Source organism: Scyliorhinus torazame, chromosome 7 (assembly GCF_047496885.1).
Source record: "Scyliorhinus torazame isolate Kashiwa2021f chromosome 7, sScyTor2.1, whole genome shotgun sequence".
NCBI classification, from domain to species: domain Eukaryota; kingdom Metazoa; phylum Chordata; class Chondrichthyes; order Carcharhiniformes; family Scyliorhinidae; genus Scyliorhinus; species Scyliorhinus torazame.
The window spans coordinates 230,003,623-230,024,464 of NC_092713.1; the positions used below are offsets into that span (position 1 = coordinate 230,003,623).

A 20,842-nucleotide genomic window follows, 5' to 3' on the forward strand; every position below is an offset into this window, starting at 1 on the left:
GTAGTCAAGCATTCTTAACAGAGCTATCGCAGCAGAGGATTAGAAAATAACAAATATGTCAACAAAGCTTGCTGTGAAATCACTGGTTTGCATAACAGCTTTGGGTTCTACCATTCTTTATAGCTGAAAATAAGGGAAGGCAAAAGAGAGAGAGTTTTGGCAGTTCCAACAAAGATGATGGGCAGGATTTGACACTTCCCCTGCTGGCAGGATTGAAGGCAGGTACAGTGGGGTAGGGGCATGAATAATCCAGCGGATGGCCTTCCCACTACTGATCTGCACCCCCCCAACATGATTGAGATTATACACTGGGGATAGGGGAGATTTGAGATGGCCAACGACATCTTCAACCCCTCCCTATGCCATTCAGAGGTTCCTGCCAAAGAAGAACCAGGAAATGTGCCTCAATGACTACCGTCTAGTGGCCTTGACACCTATCATTATGAATTGTTTCAAGAGGTTGGTCAGGAGACACATCAACTCCATACTCCCAGAATGCCTTGATCCACTGCAATTTGCATGCCGCCACAACCGGACCACAGCAGATGCTATCTCCCTGGCCCTACATTCATCCCTGGAGCATCTCAACAACAATGACTCCTATGTCAGACTCTTATTCATTGACTACAGCTCCGCCTTCAACACCATAATCTCCCAGTCAAGCTCCTATCCAAACTCCAAAACCTCTGCAACTGGATCCTCAACTTCCTGACCCATAGACCAAAATCAGTAAAGATAATCAACGACACTTCCTCCATGATAGTCCTCAACACAAGGATCCTGCAAGGCAGGACAGTCTGTAACCCCAGCTGTGGCCAGTAGTCCCAGCTGTGACCACCACTTCCAGTTGGCTGCTGTTGGGACGACAAGGTTGCCTGCCATTGACCAGCTCTCAAAGACTAGATGTACTCTTTTTTTTTTTAAATATATTTTATTGAAATTTTTTTTTCTCAAACAACAATTTTTCCTCTTACAAAATAAACGCAACAGTACCAATACAGAAATTTTTAACAATACACAAGTAACAAAACCCCCTTATCTATTGACCTAAACTAAACTAAACCCCCTCTTTTCCCCCCCTCCCCCTGGGTTGCTGCTGCTGGTCATCTGTCTTCCCTCTAACGTTCCCCTAGGTAGTGGAGAAATGGCTGCCACCGCCTGGTGAACCCTTGAGCCGATCCTCTCAGGGCAAACTTTATCTGCTCCAGTTTAATGAACCCCGCCATATCGTTTACCCAGGCCTCCAGTCCGGGGGGTTTCGCCTCCTTCCACATGAGTAGGATCCTGCGCCGGGCTACTAGGGACGCAAAGGCCACAACGTCGGCCTCTTTCGCCTCCTGCACTCCTGCCTCATCCGCAACTCCAAATAGAGCTAACCCCCAGCCTGGTTTGACCCGGGCCTTCACCACCTTCGAAATCACTCCCGTCACTCCCTTCCAATACCCTTCCAGTGCCGGGCACGCCCAAAACATATGTGCATGGTTTGCTGGGCTCCTGCCACACCTCCCACATTTGTCCTCCATTCCAAAGAACCTGCTCAATCTTGCTCCCGTTATGTGTGCTCTATGTAGCACCTTAAATTGAATCAGGCTAAGCCTGGCGCATGAGGAAGAGGAATTTACCCTGCTTAGGGCATCAGCCCACATACCCTCCTCTATCTCCTCCCCCAGTTCTTCTTCCCATTTTCCTTTTATTTATTTATTTTTTTTAAATATATTTTATTGAAAATTTTTGTAAACAACATTTTTCCCTCTTACAAAACAACCGGAACGATAACAAAATAGAAATTTTTAACAATACACAAGTAACAAAACCCCGTTATCTACTAAACTAAACCCCCCCCCCCCCCTCCCCCCTTCCCCCTGGGTTGCTGCTGCTGGTCATCTGTCTTCCCTCTAACGTTCCCTTAGGTAGTCGAGAAATGGCTGCCACCGCCTGGTGAACCCTTGAGCCGATCCTCTCAGGGCAAACTTTATCTGCTCCAGTTTAATAAACCCCGCCATATCATTTACCCAGGCCTCCAGTCCGGGGGTTTTCGCCTCCTTCCACATGAGTAGGATCCTGTGCCGGGCTGCTAGGGACGCAAAGGCCACGACATCGGCCTCTTTTGCCTCCTGCACTCCCGGCTCTTCCGCAACTCCAAATAGAGCTACCCCCAGCTTGGTTTGACCCGGGCATTCACCACCTGCGAGATCACTCCCGTCACTCCCTTCCAATATCCTTCCAGTGCCGGGCACGCCCAAAACATATGTGCGTGGTTTGCCGGGCTCCCGCCACACCTCCCACATCTGTTCTCCACTCCAAAGAACCTGCTCAATCTTGCCCCTGTTATGTGTGCTCTATGTAGCACCTTAAATTGAATCAGGCTAAGCCTGGCGCATGAGGAAGAGGAGTTTACCCTGCTTAGGGCATCAGCCCACATACCCTCTTCTATCTCCTCCCCTAATTCTTCTTCCCACTTTCCCTTTAGTTCTCCCACCGGCTCCTCCCCCTCTTCCCTCATCTCTCTGTAAATCTCTTGACACCTTGCCCTCTCCGACCCACACCCCTGAAAGCACCCTGTCCTGTATCCCCTGTGTCGGGAGCAACGGAAATTCCCTCACCTGTTTAGTAAACACCCTCACCTGCATATATCTCAAGAAATTTCCCCGGGGTAACTTATACTTTTCCTCCAATGCTCCCAAACTCGCAAAAGTCCCATCTATGAATAAATCTCCCACCTTCCTAATTCCCAACTGGTACCAGCTCTGAAATCCTCCATCCATTCTTACTGGGGCGAACCTATGGTTGTTCCTGATAGGGGACTCCACCAGGGCTCCCCGTACCCCTCTCTGTCGCCTCCACTGTCCCCAGATATTCAGTGTTGCCGCCACCACCGGGTTCGTGGTAAACGTTTTAGGTGAGAACGGTAGCGGCGCCGTCACCAGCGCCTCTAAACTCGCCCCTTTACAGGACTTTCTCTCCAGTCTTTTCCACGCTGCTCCCTCACCCTCCATCATCCATCTACGTATCATTGCCACATTGGCGGCCCAATAGTAATCGCCCAAGTTCGGTAGTGCCAATCCTCCTCTGTCCCTACTACGCTGAAGGAACCCCCTCCTTACTCTCGGGACTTTCCCTGCCCACACTAAGCTCGTGATGCTCCTGTCTATTTTATTAAAGAAGGTCTTGGTGATTAATATAGGGCGACATTGAAATACAAATAAGAACCTCGGGAGGACCATCATCTTAATTGCTTGCACCCTGCCCGCCAGCGATAAAGGCTGCATGTCCCACCTCTTGAAGTCCTCCTCCATTTGTTCTACCAGCCGTGTCAGATTAAGTCTGTGCAAGGTTCCCCAGCTCCTGACTAGATGTACTCTTGAGGAAGGGGCAGAAGTCTTGATGCATTAATGCTCCCTGTGCAAAATTGCTATGGGCTCTTTTTTTCTCTCTTTCTCATCTCCTTCTCCCTCCCCCCCCCCCCCCCCCACCAACATTTTAGTCATGTGTTTCAATATTTCGCAGGACTTTTAGCAGGGTGCCACCGCACTTAAATAAAAATATATATATATTTTTGATACATATTTCATACCCTCTAGAAGTCCCAGGACACTTCATAGCCAGTGAGTTACTTTTTGAAATATAGTTAACTATTACGTAGGCAAGGAAAGAAACTAACATGTGAAAACCAACATCTCAGAAATGGCAATGAAATAAATGATCACGTGATCGGTTTTGCTTTGAGTTATTTGAGTGCTATATGTTCTCCAGGGCATCAGGACATCTCTCCTGCCCCTCCCCCTCTTCAAAATGTATCTTGTGATTTTTGTTTTTTTTGTCTGTCCGTCTGGAAAAAAAAAACAGATGGGGCTTTTTGTTTAAACTTTGATCCAAAAGGCAATAGCCCCAGCAATACAATACCACCAAGTATAGCCTACGTTAGGTGTTCAATAAGTTTATCCGATTATCTAATTCTGGCACGGATTCCATCCCTTCAGCTATTAGTAAACATTCAATACTATGTAACAAAAAGAGAATATTATTGAACAGTTTATTTTGTTCCCTACAATATTTGAGTTTCTAGTGGGTAGTGCTGAACAAAGGTTGCACTGCATCTGGAAACTGCACTTTAACTGAGCCAAGACACTTGAAATACCTATAGATTTTTGTAGTACACTACTTCCCAAACGTGTCTCCACAGTGATCCCATTTTTGCTGCTTGAAAATTAATATGACCCCAGAGTGAAATTGGGAGAGGTTGCTGAGCTGGGTGCAGAGCAGGGGGTGGTGGGTGTGAGGGGGAGGGTGGTTTGCTGGACAGATAGCAGGCAGCGATGGGGATTTTTTTTCCCCCTCCTGTTTTGCAGGCTCCGTTGAAAGATGCAACTTCGAGTTCATTTCTTTAGTGGACTCACTTGCATGTCATGGGGCCTTGGAGCAGAACACAGGGCTGTGCCAAAGTGCCTCCTCGCCATTGTCACCATTGCTGCATCAGGCGGGTGAAATCGCGGCTCCAATTGTTCATCACCCAGCACCACTTGGGGTCAAGACCCACAATTTGGGGACGCCTGCTGTAGTGAGACAGTATCCTTTAACTGTTCTACTGTTTAATCACATTGTTCACCTGTTTGTTTTGTTTTGAATGTAGTCAATTCAAATAAAAGTAGGTACTTGGAACCAGTTATAAATGGATTTGTATCCAGAAGCTATTAAAAGGCTGTCGTGCGAACCAGATGCCATTGCGTCTTTAGATTATTTCTTAAAAACCTGTAGCTACTTGAAAATCTGGGGAGGATTCTCCCTTCGTTCACGCCAGCGGGATTCTCTGTTCCCACTGCTGTGAATGGCATTTGGGCTGACTTCCAACTTCTCCATTCGCAGTGGTAGAGGGGTGGACTCGGAACGGAGAATCACTGCCCTGAATTCAAGTGACCCAATTCTCATAGTATAGGATGCTCCTATGTCTGGCACTTTCTTGCCAGGTAACAAAATGTGTTCAGCAGCTTTTTGGCAGTTATACAATTCAATACAAAAATGAAACTTCAGTGGAGTAGTCAATCTTTTTGGTCCTGGCTTTATTAGGATGTTTACTGCAATGTGAAGTTTTTTTTCTTTGGTGAATATTACTATGATAATCTCATGGAAACCATCTTGTTAAACATTTAATTTTGCAGAGTGAAAATTATAGTCTTAAGACACAAATGCACACAATATAATACTTAAATCTTCCACCATCGGAAGCAGTGGGGGCACATGGGTTTCTGCCATTTCGAATTTGGAGGCTGTTCGCCTGCATTCTGGGCAGAACAGTATTACCAGATGTGCTTAAGAAAAAGGGCCCAGTGTAAATTATTTCATTTGGTGTTCTCCGATGAAGTCTTTAATGTAGCTGGAAGAAAATAAGTACTTAAACACCCTTTTCCTTCTGAAATGCACTGATCTCATAAGTTCAGGTTCTTTACAAGTACAGCAGAAAAACAGTGCTGATACTGGATATCTGAAATCAAAACAGCAAATACTGGAAATACACTGCATCTGTGAAGCAAAAAATGTGAGTTTATGCTTCAAGGATAGATGCAGCCTGACCTGCAGCATATTTCCAGCATTTACTGTTTGGATTTTAGTCCAGAATTTTATCCAGGCCGAAATTCAGATCGCTCCTAACTAACAGTGAATTGAAGACCAGTGACATGTTACAAACGTTTTTGAAATGCAAATCTTAATTTTGATTATCAGCAATCTGAGATCTTGAGTAAAAATTACAACTATAAAAAAAAAAATTTAAAAAAATGTAATCTCATTTGGTTTATTTACTGTTGCTTTACTGAAGCTAATGCTGTACCTTCAGCGTGCTGTGAATATTGATTCACCCTGCCCATTCTGAATAATAATGTTCAGTGTTTTGATGGTTTAAAAATAACTAAAATCCGACTGCGGTGATTTGAACATTGATCGGGAATCAAAATGTTGCGAAATGCATTTCTGGCCCCAGGAGTTTCTTCGAGGTTCTCCCATTCCACCAGTGGAACATCATCGGAAACCCGGTTTACATAGAATGGGCCAAATAAACTCCCAATGAAAGACATGGTAGCAACGTGGGTGCGTCTTCCTAAAAATAAATTCCCAGCACCAGTCTTTATGCTATGAAATACTTTTACGTTGTATAGGACAGGTGATTAGATTGCAAGATTTTATAATACCCACAATTATTTAGCTCCATTTGTTAGAATTGAAATGTGTCCAAAACAAAATCACCATCAACAGCTGCCAATATGTTTGGTTTGGAAGTTGGAACTATAGACCAAGGTAACTTTGTGCTACCCCTGCAATTCAATAAACAAAGCCCAATTCCCCATATTTTAGTTCACCTTTTTTATTAGCACCATCAAATAATAGTGATATTGTAAAAGATTACTCTCGATTAGTATTCAAAATTAGTACACAATTCCTCGGGAGTCTCTTTTGATTTTGGTATTTGAATGGTTTTGTCGGTTTTATTTATGTGTTTCTGCAGGCTTTGGAAGAAGAACTGACCCAGAAGAAAAAAGACCAGGAGGCCTTCTTTAAACTTAGTGAAGAAGCAGAGTGTCAGAGTCCAAGTTCTCCAAACAAAGTTGCCAAATTTTTTCCTTTCACTTCAGAATCATCCTAGGGAAGATCAGGACTCTCCATTACGCCTCCATAAACTCAGGGTTGCAGGGATATGAACAAGTCTTTAATTTATATTTTCTAAACTGAAATTGTATTAATGTTTTCTGATTTCTAAGTGGAAGAAGTGTTGTATTTACTACTGATATCTCGAAGAATATGAACCTTGGATGTTACTCTGCATCGAAGGATCTTGCTATGAAAAGAATGTACACACATCCGATGTACAGAAGTATTCTTTATTTGAGAGATGCTTTTCTGTGCCTACTTCTAAATTCTTTGCTTGTTTTTTCAGAGCTTCCTTGTCTATACATGACCAGTTAACCAAGTAAGATGATGCAAAATTATAAAGCAATTTTTAAAAAAGATGCTATTTAGTTCATATTATCAAAAATAATTTTTTACTAAATATTCTTAATACCTAATGAATTAATGAAGAGCTGGGTTCAAGAAAAAAAAACCTGTTCAGGTGAACTACTGTATATATTTAAAAAAAACTGCCAATAAAAGTTATAATCTACAGCATTGGTTGCTGTTTGTTTGACTTTCCTGTTTGTTCAAAAAAACAATCTACAATCTGATGCAATGAAGACATACCTTCAGTCTTTTGACAATAGTCCTAAACCTGGCTTGCATATTATGCTGGCGCCTCAAGACCCTTTAGTTTCAACCTTGCATTTGTTGGTATTTTCTGGAGATTCCCTCAATTACAAGTGGAATTATCTCACCTGGGACTGAGGTTAACACCGTCAATAACTAAGGGACAGTGCAGGGAAGACGAAGAGTGGAGAATGCTTTTAAGCCAGTACATTGATTTACGGTTGCATTCCTTGTCTCGGTGTCCAGTGGCTGTGCAACTATAGGTTACCGCCCTCTGGTGGTGGGGAGCTCTGTGCACGGCCATCATTTCTGATATTGTACTGTTGTTTGGATGCATTAAAAGCTCGATTTTGTTTCACCTCAATGTCTTTTTAGTGTATGTGCCAATCTAAAAGTAAACACAGCCAGCCTATTGGCATCGCCGGACCATTTTCACATCACTCGCCAAAGCGAATTGTTGAGTTTATTTGGTACTTGTACTCCAATATTGACCTTTTATTTAGTCCACAATGTTACAGGACTGTAACGGTGAAAACAGTGGCAATCACACCAGGCGCAGTGGTGCTTCAGAAAGATTGAAAAGGTCAATTCAGCATTGGCATCTGCACCCAATTTACACTTTGACACTTGATCCCAACTTTGCTCGCTTCCTCATTGACCGTTTTATGTGGGAGAAGAAAACTGAGCGTAACCCCATCTGGATTCAATGACTGAGAATGGACATCTTCAAGACTCCCTGCCAAAAGTGAGCTATTTGATTCTAAGGCAGATAGATAGTTCCGTCATGTTATATTCTGCAACTCCATAGTTAAAGCAAATACTTCTCTTACCTCGATATAACAGACTATCCGCCTTGTGGTTTCCAGGCCACTAATGCCCACCTCCTGACCTAGCTGATTTCAGATTGCACTCGAGGGACTTGAGGATCTGTATTAATGTCTGGCTGTCTTTGAGGATAATACTTTTCAGAAAGGTGGGCTCCGTCATCATGGTCGTCCTCTGGATGAGGATGAGATGCACCCTCAGTGGGGACATAGTGGTCCTCTGTTAGCTACCAGTCATCACCCTAGTCTTCCACATCTAGTAGGTATGGCATGGAATATATCCCAGCATCTGTCAAGCCAGAGATCTCCCAAACCTTGGAATTGCCCTTAAATTGAGATTTATGCATCTGTTGATGCCAAGGTTCTCTGTGCAGCCGTTTCCTCCTTCCAGGAGCACCAGACTGTTTCACTTTCACCGAACAAGAATAAACGCTGTAACTCTCCTCGTACATGCCAAATGACTTGCCCATTATGTAAGCAAACCGACTGACTGAATATTTCCTCATCAAATTCAATTTCCTGCCAGATCAAGGCTGCTAATATATGGCTAAAACTTGCAAGATAGCTGCTATCTTGGTCAATTATGATAATAGTGTTGTGGACGTTTGTTCATATGATGAGGAACCTGCTGATCACTCATTGGAATCGCTGCACTTGGTGTACTGATCCATCATTCACCCTACTTAGACATTTTTTGAGCACCCTGCTATTTGGGTGACCATTGACAGTGAAGCCTCTGGCAACATGATCCTTGTTTGTACAGCAATGAAACTCTGCTTCTGACAAGAGTTCATCCCAATTTGTCCATCAAACTGATGGTTCGTCACCATTATATATGTGGTTGGTGAAACATACTCGGTCTCTGTCTAGAGAACTTCACAACCTTGCGTTTGAAGGCTTGGTCATTGAGAACCTTATCTTGAGGTACTTGAAGGCACTCCATTCATGGAAACCAATGATATGTCAATTTGACCAGCCTAGTGCTAGTAGGCAACTCCACCATTTTATGGATCCTGCTGCTGTTACCACACCATGTATGCTAAATCACAGTAACAGGATCGAAGTTGAGGTGAAAATGTTGAACTTTTAATGCACATCAAACAACCATTCAGAACAGTGAGATGAAATGGTCGTGCCTATGGCCACCTGTGTTTAGGATCCCATTCTTCCTCTAGCCCATGCAGTGTGAGACACGCCCATGTGAGGTCCACAAAAATCTGGTAAGGAGATTTCATTGAAATTACCATACGGACCTCAACATTTGCAGTCGAGCCATCCTCTCTCCAGGATGGAAGTGCAACAAGCCGCCCAACACTTTGCATGCACCATAGATTTTGACTAGTGTTGTTGACAAGATTTGCATCGCACAAATTTCCCATGAACCACCATCCTGCCTTGCAACGAACATTTTCGTCCGATAAGACTTGTGTGATGAATGTTAGAAATTGGTCTATATATTGTAATATATGTAACTGGTGCAACAATTGTGTTAAAAGCCTGGGTTAGGGTGTGTATAAATGCGCTGCAGTAATTTTTTTAAAATCCTGGTTTAAAATACAGACACTGGCTGCGGATGGTGCAGTTAAGATGTCGTAAAAGTTAGGTCATTGTTATTACAGGCAATGCTTATGTTTACAAAGAAAAGCCAAATGGGGTTTTGTTAAAATTTCTGGGGAATAGATAATTAGAGACATTGTGTTTAAACTTAAGCAATTAGGTCATCAGATTTGAGTGGGATAAAGATGAGACCGTAATGGGAGGAGCCAAGTCTGTACCAGGTCTCTAACAGTTTGAGTTTGTATAGATTTGGCTGTTTTCAGAACAGGAGTTTCAGCACAACGCTGTCAGGTTAAGCAGTAGTCGGATGGAGATGAGTATCTGCAGGCTGTTTTCTGACAGGACCTCGCTCTGTCTCAAAGCAGTATTTTAACATAGACTCTATTCAAGTGTACAGCAGGTAATCCTGTGTTTGCTAACTGACCTAAAAAGTGTTTTTGACCTGGAATGAGTTCTGTTTTGGAGGTAAAGAAGATGTCAGAAGTTAAAAGTTAGTGGTTCCTTTTACTGTTAAGCATTGTTTAACTGGTAATTGTAAGCTACATTTCTGTGATGTTAAGATAGTCTAATACTGTTAATAAAGTTTGTTTTTATATACCATATTTCTGTTTTTGTGTGAAATCACTCCTGGAGCGAAGTATCCTTTCCTCATCATTTTACAAATTTTAAAAGTATTGGGATTTCTATCTTGTATTCTAGCAAGTGTTGGGGTCTGGTCTGGGATCATAATACTTGTCTTCACCACCAGCACCAGTCTTCTCAGGATGACATGACTCAGCCATTTACCAAGTGACATAAACATAAGCACCATCAGCTATTTTGGATCCAGAACCTACCTCAGTCCTTGCAGAGGATGGTGTCTTCTGTCCAGAATTCCCAAGTTAGACTGGCAAGGTTGGGCCTTTCAATGCTGCTGTCAACATTGGGACCTGTACAGTTCCCTCAATGACTAGGTTGCCTCCCAAGAAAGCCAGAGATAAACTTGTTGAACATTTGATGACATTGAAAGCCCTGAGGGTTTTGCTTGGCCTGAGGGTGTGGGGATCACTGCGGAGTATCTTACCCCATCATTTTACATTAAGAAATCGGATGGAGGTTTTTGACTTGTCACTAGATTTGCCAATGACTGGTGCCATAAGCTGCAACGTTCACTCATGCCAGGCATTGACTCAATCTTATGCAAAATTTTCTATCATTGCAACAGGTGGCATAACCAATGCCAGATTTCATGAGCATACTATTTCATGAAATATTGTGGAGTGGTCCATTAATCTGATTTCAGCTGGTTGCCATACTTGCATTGCCTTCCTGACCACCTCGCACTACTGTTATCCCCCAGTTTTCGAGTGATGTTGCAGAAGTGGTTGTCTAATTTGCTACTAGGTTATCAAGTGTGAAACGCAACCTACTTTGATTGTGCAAGGGTGTATTACCTCTTACACTGTCCCTTGCAGCGTTGCCGGTGGACAACGCAATACTTTGAGGGATGTTCTCTAGTTGTGCACTAGGTTTTGTCCACTGGATGGTCCCCTGTGTCTCATACTGATTGATAGGTGCCAAGTTGCTTCAGGAATACTACATTAATATTGAACTGGGAAGAGTCAAGAACCTGGTAGCAGAGAAAGCAGTACCGGAATTGGAGGATGAGCTCCACACACCACATGGAGGCCATGTCCATTGCCACTGCACGACCCCACTTGCGTCTTCATTTTCTGGAACTTTTTGCTAGAGAAGTTTGGACACAAAACTGTTCACCAATGTGCCAATTGCCCTGTCGGACAAAAGGTTTATTGAGACAAGACACCAGCTCCATCTTGTTGATCACCCACAGTCAGAAGTCCAAAGGCCCCTAGAAGTCCACTTCACGCCGATCAAGTCACAAGCCAGCCAGCACTACTTGATCACCTCTATCAATGGCAGCAGGTGCAATATTCACTAATTCATTGGTTCCCCCTCTATAGCACAGATGTTCATTGAGTCAAGAGATCGGAATGCTGCAAGGTACTTCTGCACTGGCTCCACTTCCAGCTATGGTCCTATTGCCCATGGTGGACATTCCTCACCCATCCAGCTTGTTCCTGCAAATCCTGAGCTATCTAGACTGTCCACTGCTCCAGTGGTATCAGAAGTGTCAGCTATTGGCTCCATTACATGAACTCCTATGGTGGATATGACTGCCCTGTCTCCATCACTGCCTTTGGAATGAACCCCTGAGCTGCCCGCCCCCCCCCCCCCCCCCAAAAATGAACTGATCTGGAGACTGGGATCTGATGCTGCACCATGGTTTCTTTGTCTCCGACATTGGTCTTGCAGCCCACCTGCCCATGCTCTTAATACTAGAGCATCAGCTTATAACACCCCTAGCTAGCCATCTGCATGTACCATTAGCCCTGCTTGCTCAATGGCTCTTTTAAGATGTTTAATTCGCCAGACGTTACTCAGTCCATCTAGCAGTGGGCTGGATTCTCCGCTGTCAGTATTCTCTGTTGTGCTGGCAGCACACCCAGGTCCGGGGGTTTCCTGACCGCGTGGGGCTGCCCACAATGGGAAACCCCATTAGCCGGCTGGTGAAATGGAAAGAAGTTGTGCGGCGGGACAGAGAATCCCACCCCATGTTTTTGGATTGATGCTGGTATTTGGGTGCTAAATATACCAGTGTGGCTGCAGGGTGATTTTACCCTGGTGAACTGTGTGCCCAATTTGTGCACCATTTGTTGCAATGCATATGTTTGGATTGCTTTTAAAGACATTTTTGTTTCTTGCATTTATTTTGTGCCCTTTTTAACCACATGTTCACTTAAGTGCATTTTGATGCAAGTACATTGTTTACATTTCTTATTTCCTTTTGGGGGGGCATGTTAGCACAAGGTGTGATGTACAGGTGAGAGAAGGGGGAGAAAGAAATGGGTCATGCCACTTTCATCCTCTTGTGTTTGGGAGCTCTGGTTCCCTCCTGGGCATGGCCATCTTGTCTCATTGTATGGTGCTTTTGCTGGTTTGATGCTTTTACTTTACATTAAATCACAATACAAACTATGTGCCAATCACAGCGTACTGCCGTTGGATCCTTACCTACTTGTCTTTATGGATCTGGAATAGCCTGGTTTGGATTGGATTTTGTTTATTGTGTACCGAGGTACAGTGAGAAGTGTTTTTCTGCGAAAAGCTCAACATATCATTAAGTACATGAAAAATAAAATACATAATAGGGCAACAAAAGGCCCACAATGTAACTACATAACATCGGCATCGGCTGAAGCATATAGGGTGTAGTGTTAAACGACCTTCTTATGGACTGACTGATTAAGAGTCTGGTAACAGCGGCATAGAAGCTGTTTTTGAGTCTGTGCGTGTTCTCAGACTTTTGTATCTCCTGCCCGATGGAAGAAGTTGGAAGAGTGAGTAAGCTGGGTGGGAGGGGTCTTTGATTATGCTGCCCGCTTTCCCCAGGCAGCGGGAGGTGTACATGGAGTCAATGGTTGGGAGGCAGGTTTGTGTGATAGATTGGGCGGTGTTCACGACTCTCTGAAGTTTCTTGCGGTCCTGGGCCGAGCAGTTGCCATGTCAGGCTGTGATGCAGCTGATAGGATGCTTTCTATGGTGCATCTGTAAAAGTTGGTAAGGGTCAATGTGGACATGCCGAATTTCCTTAGTTTCCTGAGGAAGTATAGGCACTGTTGTGCTTTCTTGGTGGTAGCGTCGACATGGGTGGACCAGGACAGATTTCTGGAGATGTGTACCCTAGGAATTTGAAGCTGCTAACCATCTCCACCTCGGCCCCATTGATGCTGACAGAGGTGTATACAGCACTTTGCTTGCTGAAGTCAATGACCAGCTCTTAGTTTTGCTGGCATTGAGGGATAGATTGTTGTCGCTGCACCACTCCATGGATGGAGTTGAGTGACCGAGGAATTAAATAGACTTTGTGCTGGATTATCCGTCCCAGGATGTCTGGAATGCGTTCCCCGATGGGATGGAGAATCGGGCGTCGGGGCATAATCTGGGTCAGCAACAGGCTCCGACCCGAACTGCATGCTTCAACTTTTTTTTTTTCCACCCTGCCCGCCACCACTGGTGGCGAAGAGTTTCATGCCGCACACCATCAGGCAAATGTAAATAAATGGGTTGAAATGACCTATTTGCATCTACTTCGGCCCAGGGTCTTATGTTCCGCCCTCCTGTGATTCTCCAGTCCCCCTGGCTGGGAATCACGTGGGTGTGGTTCAGTTGTAGTCTGTACAATTGTGGCCCTGGTGCGGTGGACCTCGTTAAAAGCAAATTACTGCGGATGCTGGAATCTGAAACCAAAGAGAGAATGCTGGAAAATCTCAGCAGGTCTGGCAGCATCTGTAGGGAGAGAAAAGAACTAACATTTGACAAAGAGTCATCTGGACTCCAAACGTTAGCTCTTTAAAGTTTTTCCAGCATTTTCTCTTTCGGTGGTGGACCTCCTGATGGGCCAAGCCTCTTCGGCCCACTGTGAGGTCCGCCATGCCAGGGCCACAATGGTAGGGACCATCCAAGGCCCAACAACCCCACACAGCACAGCAGCCCCAAAATTGCCTGGATGCCTCCCACCCGCAGGAACCCTCATGATGGGCAGACCCCACCCCCAGGGACCGATTGTAATAGGGGACCCCCAGAAAAGGGACCCCTGTCGGGAAGCCAGAAAGCAGTCCAGATGGGCAGTGGGAATAATTATAGCTGCAATACTTACCTTGCAGCTCCACATGCCCATTCCTTGAAGGAGAACAGCGGTGTCTGTGTCTGGTTCCACTATTGTTGCTAACTTTGCCTTTGTTTAATTGCTCTGTTTTATCACCTTTGCTCTTGAGTCGCCAGGTATCTTTATGATACCACCACGTGGTTCAAGTCCAAGTAATGATCAATAATCCAATGCACCGATTAGTAAGATTTAAATCAAAGCACATTTATTATACAAAGTAATCACTACTCATGCATAAATTCTACGTCTAAGCTTCTTCTTACAACTAACGGGCCTATACTTAACTTGGAACTGGCCCACCAGGTCAGGGAAATGAATGGCCTTTCGTTCGGGTTCTGAGCCTGCGGGATTCGAAGTTGGTACAGATTGGTAGCTAGGAGCGCCTATCTCGTAGCGAGCGTTGAAGTAAGACTTACTGGATATCGGTGGCGGCTGAACCGGTCACTGTCAAGGCTTGGTTCACGTTGCTGAGTGACCCGGTCAAGAAGAACGATTTGAACTTGGGCTTAATTCTTATAGTCCCCAGGGGCTTCCCGCCTTTCGGGGCGGACCCTGTACCTGGTTCCAAGTGATTGGACTTTGTCCCAATCACTTGGTTCGATTTTCTCCAATGCTGGAGCGGTTTCCTGATCGATGGGCAGTCCTGAGGTGGTCGTTCACCTCCTTTTGTGTAGGCTTCTGCTGGCGCCAAAGAGTCTGGTTTTGCTTTGTGTCTAAATGTTGCTCATTGTTCCCGGGGATTGCTCATTAGTATGCAGATGGCTGGTGTTTTGTTATGCTGATGGTTGCCGGTATCTATCTTGTCTGGCCTTTCCAGAGGTAAATACAAACTCACCCTGCAGCTGCTCGTTTTTGTCCTGTTGGCTGACTTTCCCATCAGCCTTTGCCGTTCGCCATTTTAAATCGGGAGTTAGCCATTTTAAATGGCTACATTCCCTCCTTGTGATCCTAACGCGAAGCGTGAAGGATCACATAACTATATTGTTTTCCATTCCCTGACCTTGGGGGGACACTTCCTTCATGGCCTTTGCACTGACCATAGCTATGCAAACGTTTTTTAACTAACAATTCTAAGGGCGCTATGTCAAACAGGGACATGCATTACAAAACAATAAACTGGGAACCTCTAACTATTCTTAATACACTACACTCACTTAAACATTTCACCATCCTAACTTCCTCCAACCAGCCATCCTAACTTCCTCCAACCATACAAACAAAATTATAGCATTTTATACATCAGTCTTCCTGGCTTGGCAGTCAAGCTCAGGATCGTACAATTTGTTCTGTACATTTCTTTATCTACGATAAACGCAAGTGAATGCACTTTATTATCAATCGCGGGGGTCTGGTCGTGTCCAAAAATAGGGGATCTGATCCTATATACCGGGGTTCGCGCGCGTTAGGCTCTCCTTCTCCATTTCCTTTCTTTTTTTCTCCGGTCCTGGAGTTCTGTGGAAAAAAGCATTGTGTCTGTAACTATCTTTGTTTAATATCTTGTACGATAGTGTCTCTGTCGTGTAGTGCCAATTATTCCCTTTATAATTGGTCACTGTGTGTGACTCCCTCATTTTTATTTTTCAAAAATCGAATTTTAGGACAAGACACACTTCCCAATAATGAACCAGTGTGAGCTGTCTCGCAGACTGCGCAATTTACTATCCAAATGTTTCAGGCTGTAAATAGCATGTGGTTGGCAACCTAAAGGTTACCTAAAACAAAACACAACTTTTTGAACTGAAAGTGTCAAAATGAGGTGCGTATGGGCCGCAACGGTTAAGAGTTGGATGGAGTCCCCGGGTAGGACTGCTACCAAGGCTGTGTCTCTCCTACCCAAGCGTAGTTGACCAGAGGGGGGGGGGGGTTCCCAGGCAGGGCGGGTCCCAAGCCATTTTTCCACTGCCTGAGCAACCGACCAGAACGGGCAAGAAATGTAGTCATCGTGGTGGGGCTGCCGTAGTGGTTCTACCTTCGAACCAGAAGGGCAGTTACGAACATGCGTCTGGTTCCTTAACCAGTCTCTGCAGACAAGCTCTGAGGTTTCTGCTGAACTAGTGTCTGGCAATGGTGAGTCTCTGTAGGCAAGTCCGCAGAGGTTTCAGCCGAATAGGCGTGGGGCAGTGAGAAGAAATTCTCATGTCGGACATACAACATTTAACAAACTTACAAACAACATAAAACATTCTGCAGGTTCCATCAGAAAGGACAACACTTCTCCCAAGCGGTTCCTTTTAAAACATCATCTGGACACCTCCGTTCTCGGTTGCGAACAGCGTCGCAAAGGGGTTCTCGGTTTGGGAGTCAGACCCAAGGTCGTCACCTTCTCCCGGGTGCCAAACTCTGTAGGGCTAAAAGGGCTGCATGGTGGGGTCGCTCTTGTCGTTGCGGACGAGTCTGAACGAGTTATCTCGGTGCCAATAGTTGGTGTCTAGTTGTGTGGGTACAAAATCGGGGTCGTCAGTGTGGTTCGGTGGTCGGTGGTGGGGTTTATTGAGGAAAGTGATCATGAAGGGATCACTCTAATCGTAGTAGGGAGGCGTGCTGTGGCTATCGTCCGAGTCACAGTCGCTGTCTCTGCTGCAGTCTGTGGGCGTTCCGGGGCGGAGTGTATATTTCGGGGGTGGAGTTGAGGTAGAGTCCGTGGCTGGGCTGGACGTGTTGGGGGTTGGTAGGGTTATGTTGGCTGTGGGCGGGGTGTGGTGTGCTGCGTCGAGCATGACGTGGTGTGCGTGGTTCGACTGTGTTCCATATGCCTTCAGCTGGTTTATGAAACCACGCAGTCTTACCGTTGGGGTACTTTATTTTATATACGGAAGGGCTTACTTTGTACGCAATGGAATACGGACCCGAGTATTTTGGTGACAGGAATGTGCTGGGATTATATACAGAGAGCATAACTTGCTGTCCTATACTGTACTCAGTCGCATGCACTGTCTTGTCGAAACAAGCCTTGCTCTGTTTCTTTCTGGTGCCCAATTTTACTGCGGCTGCTAGCTGAGCCATTTTAACATTTTCCACTAATTGTTCTACTGCTTTCTCATGTGTGAGGGCCGTCACTTCGGGGCTGGTCAAGTCTAAACCTAACAAATATTCTGTGCCTTTCATGGGCCGTCCGGTCATGAGGGTGTGTGGGGTGTAACCTGTGGAAGTAGAAATTGTGTTACGCAAAAACATCAGCACAAAAGGGAGGACTGAGTCCCAAGTGGTGTTCTGCTGGACCATTTTTCGGAGGGTGGTTTTTAGGGTCCGATTCATGCGCTCCACTATACCACGCGACTGTGGGTGGTACGCAATGTGGAATTTTTGGGTTATGCCAAATATCGTGAGGACATTCTGCATGACCCGTCCCGTAAAGTGAGAACCTTGGTCCGATTCAATACTGCGGGGGAGTCCCCATCTTGTAAAGATGTGGTGGGTCAAAATCTTGGCTGTGGTTTTTGCAGTGTTGGTGCGGGCTGGAAATGTTTCCACCCACTTGGTAAAAGTGTCTATGACCACCAGAACATATTTATAGCCATTCCTGCAAGGGGGCAATGGACCTATAAAATCGATCTGGAGGTTAGTCCAGGGGCCGTTAACGGGTCGGGTGTGGCTGAGTTGTGCCTTTTTGGCATATCTATCTGGGTTGTTCTGTGCGCAGATGAGGCAATTCTCAATGTAATGGGTTACATCCTCTTTGAGATTTGGCCACCAACAAAGCTGTTTGAGGTGGGCTGCGGTGGGCTCGATTCCCTGGTGTCCATGACCATCATGGAATAAACAGATTAATTGGTTCCTATCCTGCTCAGGAACTACATAAAGGGTGTCTTTTAACACCACACCGTCATGTGTGGTTATCGTATTTCTGTACCTCTCGTATGAGGCTGAAATCTTCCCTTTCACGATCTCAGTGCTATCCTGCTTCTGGGCCTCTACTAGATCTTCGATCCTAGTCTGCGTGACCTGAACTGCACTCACTGGCGCACTCACTGGGGCGCTTTCGGGGGGCTTCCAAAAGTACCCATGCCTGGATCCTGCCTTAGCCAGTGCGTCGGCTTTTACATTTCCAGGAGGGGAGGAACGATGGTAGCTGTGGACTTTTATAATACCAAAAGTCCTGTCTTTGGCTTTTTGCAAAATATGGCGGAGTAATGGGGCTGAGGGGAGGGGTTTCCCATCCGCGGAAACAAATTCTCTTGTTTCCCAGAGGGGCAGAAATTCAGTGAGGCTGTTGCAGACGGAAAGACTGTCTGAATATATGTCTGCTGGGTTGGGGATGGAATCTGGGTGCTCTATAATGTAAGCGATGGCCCTGTTTGAGCATGGTCTCGGGACTTGTTGCTACGGTGGGGGCTGCTATGGGGGTGACTTTATTGAGTTCCCGATAATCAATGGTCAAGCGCCATGATCTGTCGGGCTTCCTTATTGGCCAAATCGGGGCATTATTAATTGAGGCTACCGATCTTAGGACGCCCTGCTCTAATAAACTTTCTATAACCTTTAGGATTTCTGCCTCTGCTTCTAGGGGGAATCCGTACTGCTTTTGGGGTCTAGGGTCCGGTCCTGTTATTTGTACGGAGCCAGTCATCTGTCCACAGTCGTGTTTGTGGGTTGCGAATGCTGCCCTGTTTTTTTTTTTTTGCAGGACTGCCCTAACCTGTCGGTCCGTGCTGAGTGTGGTGGGGTTGAACCAAAACTCTCCTACTGCGCTAATTTTGTTCATGTAGTCCCCAATGTTGAGCGTTGCGGGGGCTCTAGCGGATTTTGCCATCTTCCAGACACACTGGTTGACTGGATCGAAAGAGAGGTGGTGGGAATTCATGAAGTCGATTCCCAAAATGTGTTCTGCTGTTTGGGGCAGGTCGACTAAGACTACGGGGTGTTTTGTGTTAATGGTTCCGATTTGGATGGGTACAGGGGCTGTGATGTGTCCCTGCTGTGAGTGGCCTGTGAAGCCGCTGAGGGTGATAGTGGCTGTAGTGGGCCACGTGTCCTTATCAAGGGTGGAGGAATTTAAGGTGGTGCGGGACCCTCCTGTGTCCCAGAGAAGCTCGATCGGCTATCCCCGAATTTTCGCTGCGACTACGGGTCGTCCTGACGTATCCCAAAGGGTATCGCAGACCCAACTGGGGGAGCCTGTACACCGTCAGTCCATTCTGGTCAAGTCTGTCTGATCCGACCGGGCGCTAACGCTATGTATGGGCTCTGCCTTTTTCTTACTGAGAGTGCCTGTCTGTTGGGCTCTGTTTTTTTTAGGGGCATTGCATTCTTTGTCAAAATGTCCCAACTGTCCGCAATTGTAGCATTCTTGCGGTTTTGCTGGGGGGCTGCTCTTTCCCTCGTTTACCCAGGCGGGGTTGTGAAGAGTGGTTCTTACTGTCTGCATGTGTGCGGCAGCTTGTTTTTCCTCGGGGGTTCTAGCTGCGGGTTTATTATGAGCAGACTGTTCCCAAACGCAGGACAATCTTTTTACCACCCACTTCTCATTATGAGCCTCCTCCGAGGGGTCATAATTACTACAGGCATTCTGTCCTGCCTCCGTGGCATGGGAGATAAGGGTGCGGGTCCATTTGGCCATATTGTCTGCGGACAAATGGGCACGGTCTACTTTTCCGAAAACGGCTTCAAAGTGAATCCACAAGCGTCCTGCGAACGCTGTGGGGTGTTCAGACTTCTTCTGTCTGCACTTATTTAGGCCATCTACGGGGTCACCCCGGTTATACCCGATCGCATCCAGGATCGCGGTATGCATTTCTGCAAGGGTGCCTCGTCCTACGTTCTGTGGGTCGGGGAGGGCTGCTGCTACTGATGGGTCTAAGCTTAGGACCGTGAGCTTTACCTGCTCTTTCTCATCCAGGCCATACAAGGTCGCCTGGTGTTTGACGGTGGCAAAGAAATGGTGTGGGTCTGAAGCGGGGAGGAACGGTGTGATTTTTGCACACGCGTCCCGTAATTGGGTCACTGTGAGGGGGGTGGAATATAGGAATTCCGCCTCGTCTGCTGTGGCTGTGCGGTGGGTTGTTACAGGGTTCATGGGAGCCTGAACTACCTGCTGTGTGGGGGGTGGGGGTGCTTTCCTCCTTTGGGGCTTTCCCTGCGCACATGTTCCCTGAACATATCTCTGCGCTGTCTCCTGCAATTCTTCCCAATCAGGGCCGTCTTCCTGTTCTAAACTTTCCCCAAAGGTTTCTTGGAATCCTTTTTGGACAGAAAGCAGTGATTGCAGGTCTGCAATTTGCTTTCGGCACTTCGCATGGTCTATGGTACTCTGCCTTTGTTCCGTGGTTGCAGCGTGGAGTGCTCTCGAGGCTGCCTTCAGGTCACTACATTGCTTCTGTAGTGTCTCCATCTGCTTCTCTGTCCCTTTCTTAACCAGGACTGCATGCTGCGTGTCCTGATAAACCTTTTCATACTGGGATTGAAAACTGCTTAAATGCGCCAGACAAGACTGGTGACCCCGTTTGGCGTCCTTGGCTTCTAACTGCCTTTTCAATTCCAGGTTCTCTTTCTCTATCTCGCATACATC

General features: G+C 45.9%; 1 protein-coding gene across 2 annotated transcripts in view; it reads left to right on the forward strand.

Annotated features, from left to right (window-relative positions):
* stk10 (serine/threonine kinase 10) overlaps positions 1 to 10,213 on the forward strand; it is a 158,405-nt gene extending 148,192 nt beyond the window's left edge. For both annotated transcript variants that reach the window (XM_072512129.1, XM_072512128.1), the window contains one exon: positions 6,497 to 10,213. In XM_072512129.1, the coding sequence (XP_072368230.1) occupies positions 6,497 to 6,634 (138 nt within the window). In that variant the 3' untranslated portion in view covers positions 6,635 to 10,213. The remainder of the gene's footprint in view (positions 1 to 6,496) is intronic.
* Positions 10,214 to 20,842: the final 10,629 nt, after the last annotated feature.